General features: G+C 38.2%; 1 protein-coding gene across 1 annotated transcript; it reads left to right on the forward strand.

Moving 5' to 3' along the window:
• The first annotated feature begins 696 nt into the window (after positions 1 to 696).
• LOC121366464 lies at positions 697 to 2,782 on the forward strand. The gene is made up of 2 exons (XM_041490912.1): positions 697 to 784; positions 2,451 to 2,782. The coding sequence occupies exons 1-2, from the start codon at positions 697 to 699 to the stop codon at positions 2,780 to 2,782; spliced, it is 420 nt and encodes a 139-aa protein (XP_041346846.1).
• Positions 2,783 to 11,391: the final 8,609 nt, after the last annotated feature.

An 11,391-nucleotide genomic window follows, 5' to 3' on the forward strand; every position in this document is an offset into this window, starting at 1 on the left:
TGTTTGTATCTTAGACTCTACTGTGTATTCCGGGGTAATTTAATTTAATGACATACTTAACATATTAAAAATGGCTTCATCGATGGATTGTCAAATAGGGTAAGTTTTATTTTAATATACTATTTATAAAAAGTATAAGTTATTAACACTTGTTCTGCATTCTCAGTATTAGATATTCATTTATGGTGTTATACATAAACACACTTGTTGGGGCTTTTTTTTTTTTTTTTTTTAAAGTGTTTTTGTTGTTGTTTTAAATTGCACTGAGAAGTTGAGAACATTGATGTTGTGAAATTATATTGGTGTTGGTATTACCCCATCCCATTTTTCGATCTTCATCTCTCCCCCTTTTATTTACCCTCGATATAATACCGTATCGTTGTTCAGCTGCGATATTTTTTAATAAATAAATAGTTTTAACACACTTACCGTTTTTCTGAAGACTCTGGGTTTTTTTTTAAAGACTTGGTTTCAAAGGATGCGTTGACAATTCTTTTCCTCGATATTTATTTTCCCCACAGCAACAATTAATATAGATCTCGTTTGTATTAGTGTTCGGCAAGCGAATGAAATTAAGTCCCAAAATACCCCTTTTTTATACGCTGAGAGGGTAGGCCCAAGGTCTTATCAAGGACACTAACATTGTTCAGGGTCACACACCTCTCAGGTATGCCACTTCCCTCTAAGTCGGTCATGATGAGTCATACACCAAGTATGCCATACACACCCCAAGGTCAGACTGACGTCACACCTATGAATCACACCAAGGTCAAGGTCACGGAAAGTAGGCCATGGCCCTCAACAGGCCCCCATACTACTCATGATTATTCCTGCTAACTGGGGGCAGCCATTTTGTTTCGTTTTTTGTGACGTCCGGTGGGATAGCTTGGGGCGAAGTAACATCAGCTCCTGACCATCTCCTGTATGTACAGTGTAAACAAAAGCAGTAATTTTCGACAAGTCGCTCCTCTTTGATCAACCTGACTTGTAAAACCGCATATATGACGTAATAATATAATAAACTATTTAACTAAATATATTTCAAGTTGCATTAACGGAACAAAATGGGGTTGTAGTATTTCACTCTGTTAAATAATCCAAAGGAAAAATGTACACTATTAGGCCTATTGATATGCTACGTTGGAGCAAAAACAACAACCCACGATACCAAAGTGATAATTTTCTTTTCTTTGGGACTACGTAATTGGTCAGTTTTGTGGTTTTAGATGAAAACGTCTACGTAATCAATAGTTTTACACAACTATTTACAGTAATAAACCATGTCCATTACCATTTTAGGGGCGACAGGTAATATTCCACAATACCGGTATGTATTTTTGTGTCTAGACAGCGTCAATTAATTGGCTCGTCTGGTTACCAATCAAATACACACAGGTAGAAACAACTAACAGCATAGACCAATTAACTAAGAAAACACTCCGTGTATCATTTCAGTACGTAGGTTAATGCATGGACAAAACATTGTTAATTATTTCGACTTGTTGTGTAGCCACTTTGACAATGGTATTTTAGTTTGTATTGAAAAATAATATATATAGTGCTGGATATACTTATTGCTGGCTTACTGGGATGTGTTTCATTACAGAACATTGCAATGTATGACTATTTATCATCCCGCAAAAACCAGGTAGATTGTGTTTCTGTAGTTCTAAGGCTCATTCTTGACGTTACGCGTTAAGTATTACGTAACCACCAGCTCGCCAGAGAGCTACTCATTGAGATGGTACAAAATGGCTGCGCCCGTTATATATAATAGCCGTCACATTTAACCGTTTTATTAATTAACTATGCGATTATACTTGTTGATATTAAGCAATATCGTTGAATATGCATCCAGGCCAAATGCCTTAATTGTCCCTTCCTTTAAGAATGAATTAATGAATGAAAAATACATCGGCTATTGGGTTTGAAACTATGGTAAGATCAACATCAAAATAACAATTCACACAGTGTAAAGCACTGTGTTGTGGATTTCGATGTGACAAATGTAACACCCGAGACTAGAAGGGTAATTTCACCAAGTCACCCTGTTAAAATACGTGTGGACACCAACAGCTCAATTGTGATGGAATGAATGAATGAATGAATGAATGAATGTTTAACGACACCCCAGCACGAAAAATACATCGGCTATTGGGTGTCAAACTATGATAATGCAAATAAATAAAGTGATGATCAACATCAATATAAAAATTCAAGGTTTAAACAAAAACAGTAAAGAACTGTGCAAAAATACAAATACAAATATCACAGAATTTTACGGACACCGAATTTTACTCTAAACTTCAATTTGTGCTGTATTGGCCATTCTCAAAGAGAATGTTACACCCCTGCACCACGGTGAGGTTACAGCACGCGCAGGGGCAATTGTGATGGTGACTGAGCCCACAAAGAGTTTTGCTGGTGGCTGTTTAACATCGCCCACAAAGGCTTCACAGCTGTGGCCCACAACAACAAGGCCTACAATGGATACTTTCTACTGGAGCATATGATCGACCAGTCCATGTACCCGACAAAGATCATCTACAGCAGATCCAAGATCATGTACATGCTCATGGAGATAGGACTGGACATTCGCGTGGTAGGCAGTCTCAACGTGTTACCTATGATACTGGCGGCCTTACCCAAAGCTTCCGAGTTGTCTGAATTGAAGAAAGGGTACTGCCCACACTATTGTAATACCCAAGAACATCAAGACTACAAAGGACCCTTTCCAGAACCACTGATGTACGGCGTCGACTCCATGGGGACCAAGGAATGAATGAATGAATGAATGAATGTTTAACGACACCCCAGCACGAAAAATACATCGGCTATTGGGTGTCAAACTATGATAATGCAAATAAATAAAGTGATGATCAACATCAATATAAAAATTCAAGATTTAAACAAAAACAGTGTAAAGAACTGTGCCAAAAATACAAATACAAATATCACAGAATTTTACGGATACTGAATTTTACTCTAAACTTCAATTTGTGCTGTATTGGCCATTCTCAAAGAGAATGTTACACCCCTGCACCACGGTGAGGTTACAGCACACACAGGGGCGGGGACCAAGGAGATACAAGATTTTTTGAAATTGCACGTGGAACAGGCGGGTACCTTTGACTTCGGAAAAGAAATCAAAGAATATTATATTTCTGACGTCACCATACTGAGGGGAGCATGCTTCGTTCCAAGCCCTCATGGTGGAAGCCACTGGCAAAACGCAAATCAATATCGTTCAGGACAAAATTTTGAAAGAACGTCGCGATGTCAAGTTATCTGACGGAATGTATGAATGTTTAACGACACTTATCCGACGGAAATACCCTTGCAGATTGGATGTCCGTCAGAGAACACCCAGATGTATCTTTGTCCACCAAGGTAAAAGAAAACCAGTGGGTGTCTGAAGAAGAGCTGCAGGGACAGGGATTCACCCTTAAAGAAGACGAGAGAGTCCCGAGCCCGACAGCTGAAGTGCCCTGTGCCGGATTCGTACAGAGGGACAACTTGATCGTCCATACAATGGCAGGAGTGGATCAACACCAACATCCACAAAAAATATGATATCCGACACGCACTGAACGGCGGCAAATTTCACGTTCCAGAGACCAACTATCGGCTCGACGGGTACTGCGCCAGAACCAACACGGCCTTCGAATTCAATGGATGTCTTTGGCATGGATGTAAACCGTGCTATCCTCACGAACGTTCTTCTACCATTCAGCCTCACACTAACCAGTCCATCGTGGAATTACATGCCCTGACGATCAAGAAACGTAACATCTTGAAAGAAAGAGGCTACAACTTCGTGGACATCTGAGAACACAAGTACCACAAAAAGCTGAAAGAGAACCCCGAAATAAAGACGTTCGTTGGTGGCTTAGATATCCAAGAAGGGTTGGTCCCCACAGACTCCTTCTTTGGTTGTAGGACGAATGAATGTTTATCGACACCCCAGCACGAAAAAAATATCGGCTACTGGGTGTCAAACTATGGTAATGCAAACAAATAAGGTGATGATCAACATCAATATAAAAATTCAAGATTTAAATAAAAACAGTGTAATGAACTGTGCAAAAATGGATACTGACTTTTACTCAAAATTTCAATTTGTGCTGTAATGGCCATTCTCAAGGAGAATGTTACACCCCTGCACCACGGTGAGGTTACAGCACACGCAGGGGTAGTGGTTGGACGAATGCCAGTATGCTTCATTACGAAATGGCCAAAGACGAAAAGATCCAGTATGTAGACTTCACTTCGCTTTTACTATGGGTCAGTAAATACTGTCAGTATGCCGTCGTACACCCTACGATTATCAGGAATAATTTCTACCCTCTCGAAACCTAATTCGGTATTGCCAAAGTCAAAATCACTCCACTAAGGGGACTATATCATCCGGTCCTACCCTACAGATCAAATGGCAAACTGAAGTTTCCCCTGTGTCGGACCTGCGTATATACAGAGCAACAGACACCATGTCGACACTTGGATGAGGAATGGGCCGTGGAGAAAGGATATCGAATTCTTACAATCTACGAGGTCTACCACTGGACAGAAACCACCCACTACGACCACGAGACCAAAAGTTGTGGACTTTTTGCAGAGTACATCAACACATTTCTCTGTCTGAAACAAGAAGCTAGTGGATGGCCTGAATGGTGCAAGACGGAAGGGAACAAGTCTCATTACACAAAGGATAATGAAGAAGGGGAAGTCATCTAGTTGCGGGAGAGCGCTGCTCTTTGGACAAACTGTCTAAACAGCTTCTGTGGCAAATTATGACACAGGTTCAACATGAAACATGTCATCCGCTTCATTCATCAAAACAATGCCGAACCCTTCTTCAAGATACTGTCAACTTTCACATATTGGCGTGATTACATTCCAGTGTATACAGATGGATCACGGGATGGGAATTCTGTGGCTTGTGCTACATTTTTTCCATGAGACAATACTTTTCATGCGACTGCCTGACTCAGCATCGATCTTTAGTGCTGAAGGTTGGGCAGTCATTAAAGCCTTAGAAGAAATAAAGGATTCTAGTTCATCCAAATTTATTATTTTTACTGACTCACTTTCGTGTCTCCAAGCTTTACGTAATATGAAGCTAGACGGTGATACGAAAGTGTGTCTTTTTATCTATTGCCAATAAAGACATTGTATTTTGTTGGGTACCCAGCCATGTTGGCATCAGAGGTAATGAAAAGGCAGATTTAGCTGCCAAGTCTGCTTTGGATTTGCCTCATGCCAGGGTTGGTGTACCGTATACTGATTTTAAATATGGTATTAAAGGGAGGATCAACTCAAATATGAGCCTGATGTGTTGGAAAGATGCATATTCGGTCCACCAACACATACCGACAGTTTAAAAAATGAAAAACGCGTAATTTTAAAATTAATAAAAAACCACGATGTTTGCTGTTAACTGGGCGCAGCCATCTTGTGTCCTTTTTGGTAGCCACGCCCACAACAGCTGTTCCGGAAGTGACGTCAGCTCAGTCTGCAGAGTATACACAGTAAACAAACGCGATACAGGAAAGCCTAAAACCTATGACCTGACCTGATAGAAAGAAGCCATTAAACAAAGATGGATTACGACAGTGAAGACGAAATAGATAGGGAAGAGTTTTTTGAACAGGCTGGATACAGGCAGGATTTTTTTTTACAGCCGTTTCAGTTCGAACCGTCCTACATTGCTGCCGAAATAGAAAAGCGTGCTATGGACTCGAATGATTCATCAACAGATGACGAACCAGCCGAAATCGTTGTGAGGGAACACAGACTTGGTAATGTGGACTGGTGTACCTGCGGCAACTGTTTTTCACAAAAAACAGAACTGGAATGTATTTGTTGTCGGGAAAATGAAGAAGTGTCGTCCAGACGCGAACAAGGTAGGTACATGAGACGGTGACATCATGAGTAGGCCAAGTTCGTAGCAATCATAGCCACATTAAACAACTATTATTAGCAATAAATAAATAAATAACCACAATAACAATAAAATAATGATAATAAAATAATGATGATGATAATAATAAACCACAGACTTATATGAATAGTATGAATAGTCCTATCAAAATAAATAAACAGTCGTAGTTTGCTCCCAAATCTTGGCGTGTCCCGCCATCCTATCGGACGTAAAATAAATTATTTTGTCAACGTTAGTGTTGCCAATGGATCGAAATAGTCATACTGTATAAAATTAAAAGGGTTTGTTTCTATTAATATCGAATAATTAAATTTGCCACATACTAAGTGTAAATAACGAGAAATCATAAACAAAAGAAAACAAAACAAGATTGCGGCGATTTCGCCCAAAATCGTAAATCACTAAATGGGAGATTAAAAACACCATTAAAAAATAATAATAATGTAAATGGGTATTAATTTTGTTTTGCTGTGTAACAAGTATAAATAGCTGCAACCTCTTCTACTTCACTTTCAGACGAGACTTGTCTAAATTTCAAAATCGACCTACTTTGGTCAGTTGACACGTTTTACTCGATCTTGACCGTCACCATGGTAAATAACGTAACATATAAGTATTATAGTATATAAATTATTTATACCAAAGTAACGATATACATTTCTTGGTTTGATAGGTGCCAGAGTTAAAACCGTTACATATCCACTTAACTTCCCTTCCAAGCCAAAATAATTGCCTACATACAATGTACCTTTTTTCTTCTTTTTAGTATACATTTTGATGGGAAACATGACTAGACCCCCACCCCCAACCCATAATACTTCGGTCGGTATCCAGCCTAGACATACAGCCACCCTACTAAAAGTCCTGCTTTGTAATCTATATGTATTGTAATAATTTTAGTTCCATTTGAAATACAAAATATAGAAAAAAAAAAAACAACATTTTCACCATACAATAGTTTATTGCACATTTTGTGGGTTGTAATTACTGTACACATTTCCAATAACATGAACACACATATATAAATAATGAGGTTTCATTTTATTAATTTAAATTCTAAATCTAAATTTTTTGAATATACATGTATTATTTACTGTTTTTTGTTTGTTTTGTTTTGTTAATTGTCATGTATGAATACATACTTATTTTTAAAAATAGCAACCCGTGAAATAATTATGATAAGTGTATGTGATATAGCTGTGTGGATTTTTTTTTTCTTTTGCAATTGTTGGGACTGTTTAGTATATATCTCAATATTCTAATCACATTATGTACATTGTAAATGCATATAATATTGTATTAAATAAGCTAGTGCTGCAACGATAAACCGGTATACCGGTATATCACGATAATTGATCAGCTCGATACGAACCGGTACAGTTTTGCGTATCGCGATTTTTACACGCTTTTTTTTTTCTTTTCTGACTTGACTTGAAATAGGCACACAAACAAATAAACAAAACAAAAAACCCATCATTTGATTAATTGGCGATGACAGGAAATGTAACAATCACGTCAAGCGTAGTCGGGTCGGTTATACTTGGTTCTGACATCTAAACAAAACGTGCTAAAAGTCAAATAAAAATAACCAGTTAAGGATAATTACAAATTTACAAATACACCTTTTGTTACCTACACATTAGTATTCATTTACGTTGGAATTCGTCTACTGCTATCATCGTCAAAGAAATAAACCAACAACTTGCAACAAGTGAGACTCGCACTTCGCTGTTTTCGCCTGAACTCGGAATACTTCTGCTGATCGTTTAAGACACTTCGGCCAATAACCTTTGGTTCGGTCGATCTGCCGGAAGATTACGACTGTATACGTACATTTCCGTATCAAGCGAGCAGCAACGGAAAAGCCCGATAGTAAGGATTTCCCAATGCGACAATTTACAACTAGTTTGACACCGTAGCACCTGTGGTATAGCGTGTGCTAAAAATAAAAATTAAAAAATGACCAAGAAGAACATTATGCTAATAAATGTCGTTGTTTATATAATCATTTAGGTCTATTAACTTTGATCCAAGAAAAACACGTGCAACAAGTATTTAGTAACAGACCATCAAAGAAACACCGACGTGTTTGATATTTAATTGTTTTTGATGATGCGTTTGATGTTTATGATCTGAAATTCAGCCGTCTTTAATTTTTTGCCGACATTAAGTCTTTGTCGATCGGTTGTTACATCAGTTGCATTTGTTACTGAGATATGTTCGTGACAGGTTGTGCCGGTCAGGACAGATAACAAATAATGGAATTTGAATTAATTTCAAACAAAAAGGCAAAAAGTGGCGTTTGGGAAAATTTTCAACTGAAGAAACGAAAAGACACAGGCGAAATTCAGGAGGGGTTGGCAGTTTGTAAAAGATGTAAAATGGACGTTCGCTTTAGTGGGTGGAACTACTAATCTTAGCACAACACACTTGAATCGTCATCACAAAATTAATACAAAAAGTGGTACAGCTTCGACTACTTCATCTACACAGAAGAAAGTATCAATGGCTGCAATGCTCCCACAAACCATACCGAGCATTTTCTTACAGACAACGAAATATAAAACTACCGGCGAAAGACATAAAACTGTCACTAAAGCTATCGGAAGATTTATAGTTAAAGATCTCCGACCGTTCAGCATCGTGTCAAACGAAGGTTTCAAAGATATGGTTGAACAACTTGATCCGAGGTACCAGTTACCATCACGCACTTATTTCGCCGAAACTGTCATACCTAACATGTACCAGGAATGTCGCGCTGACGTTATTTCCAGTCTCAAGGATGTCCCAGTAGCACTCACGACTGATGGATGGACAAGTAGAGCAACCCAGTCTTATGTTACTATAACAACTTCTCACATCTCTGAAGACTGGAACCTGAAGTCATTCGTACTTCAAACAAGAGAATTGCAAGATAGCCATACAGGTGTAAACATTGCCCAAGTTTTAACTGACGCAATTTCTGAATGGGGCCTTAACAAGAACCCTCCTTTGGCCACTGATAATGCGGCAAATATGGAAGTTGTATTCCTCATATTGGATGCTACGCTCATACACTCAACTTGGCAGCGCAGAGGGGCCTTAAGGTGAATTCTGTGTCACGAATTCTTGCTCGTGTACGGCGCGTCGTATCCTTTTTTCACCGGAGTACGACTGCTGCAGCTTTGCTTAAAGAGAAAACCAAACAGCAAGGACTTAAAAATATTAAGTTACTTCAAGATGTACCTACACGTTGGAATTCTGCATGTGATATGCTGGAGAGGTTTCTTGAACTGCAGCCCGCAATCTATGCCGCACTAGTGGCTAAAGAAATCCGTAGCAATGTGAATGACATATCAACATTATCTGAGGCAGATATCACGATAGCAGAGGACATTGTGTCGTGCCTTCTTCCACTGAAAGCAATTACTACTGTATTGTGCACAGAGAAGATGCCTACTGTATCAATCATTCTTCCACTCCAGAGGAAATTGTTGACAAGTGTCTTGGTGTCTACAGAGATGGATTCTGATGTTATTAGCAGTGAAGAATGGCCATGGCTTCTGATTTTGGAAGCAGGTAAGACTGTTTTAAACTTTTAATGATATAAATCTTGGAGTGTATTGCACAATCATAATATTTAAATGTAAGGCTCCTGTCCAAATGATTGCTCATTGACTACTGACAAGTATATCAAAGCTGTGGTATGTGTGTGTTGTCCTGTCTGTTGGAAAATGAAAATAAAATGTCCTTTCCTGTAAATGAAATACATACTGTATACTGTTACATTTTACAAAGGGTATGTTACTGAATTTAAATGTTGCTCCCAATATTGAATACTCAATATTACTCAATATATTCATTACATTATCTGTATATTACGTACCAAAGCGGGTGGGGTGGGGGTCTGGGTGTTACACCAATACATATTGAATAGTGAATACAACCACTGAATGTCACTGATGTTGGTTTGACAAATAATATGCACGCCCTTACTTCCAGGTATAGCAATAAGCTATAAGTTTCTGCAAGAGTGTACTGCACTGGATCCCCGCTTTAAAGTGTCATGTGTGAATGCAAAGCAGCAACATAAGGTGTACCACAGACTTGCAGTTGAAGCAGCTAATATAAAACCACGACTTGTGTCTGTGAAGGTGGAACCAACCACATCAACCACAACAGTTGCTGATGACCTACCTGCATTGCCAGTCATGCTACCAGATATGGAATCAGCTGGTAACTTTTTGTCTTTCATTCAATTACCTTTTTCCAAAAATGTTTGTTTGTAAGTATAAGTGTGACAAAAAGTTATGACATGTGTAGACACTTGAAAAACTGTCAGGTTGGATTAAATAATGGATACTTTAATACTTTTAAATTTTTTAATGTTACCCTGTACCCACAAAATAATTACTGGTTTTAAATTATTTTTTAACAAATAAAAACAAGGCAAATGAACATATTATTTTTTATCAAAACAATTCAAAATTCAAATTACCGCTAAAGTAACTTTTTTGTCTACTATCATTCAGTCACAATATGAGACTGTGGGCCAATTGTAAAGTTATGTATTGTATAATGAATGAATGAATGAATGAATGTTTAACGACACCCCAGCACGAAAAATACATCGGCTATTGGGTGTCAAACTATGGTAATGCAAATAAATAAAGTGATGATCAACATCAATATAAAAATTCAAGGTTTAAACAAAAACAGTGTAAAGAACTGTGCCAAAAATACAAATACAAATATCACAGAATTTTACGGACACCGAATTTTACTCTAAACTTCAATTTGTGCTGTATTGGCCATTCTCAAAGAGAATGTTACACCCCTGCACCACGGTGAGGTTACAGCACGCGCAGGGGTATTGTATAAAGTATGAGAAATATATTCACTGTTTACTGTTATTTATTTCTTGGAAATTTAATCTTCTTGATATTTAATTGTATTCATATTAAAAAATATATCAGAAGAAATTGGCTCCTTATTTACTCCTGTTGAGTCAGTGTTTACTTTTTAAAATGTTGTTCTAGCAACAAATCATTTACACTATAGCAATATACAGGGCTGTTCTAATACCATATTTCAGATGCACAGTCTGATGTCAAACCAGTTGATGATGTCACTACAACCTCGACAAAGATCACAAGTGACCTCACTACTCAGTCTAGTTGTGCCAGTGGTGGTTTAGCCTCCATTTTAGGTGATGTTTGTTTTCATAAAGGAGGAGATGTTACCCAAGAAATCCAACTTGGAACAGGCAATATTCGAAATTGATGTCTTCAAAGGTCACGCGCTTATACCGATGTCAGAAGACGCATTGGTATGGTGGAAAGAACACCACTGGCAGTTTCCTTTTCTCTAACAGTTAGCCAGGAAACGGTTGTGTATTCCAGCCACATCAGTACCATCAGAACGCGTGTTCAGTACAGCTGGGGACATTGTCACAGCACAGAGGGCCGCAC

The sequence above is a fragment of the Gigantopelta aegis genome, unplaced genomic scaffold (genome assembly GCF_016097555.1).
Source record: "Gigantopelta aegis isolate Gae_Host unplaced genomic scaffold, Gae_host_genome ctg5832_pilon_pilon:::debris, whole genome shotgun sequence".
NCBI lineage: Eukaryota > Metazoa > Mollusca > Gastropoda > Neomphalida > Peltospiridae > Gigantopelta > Gigantopelta aegis.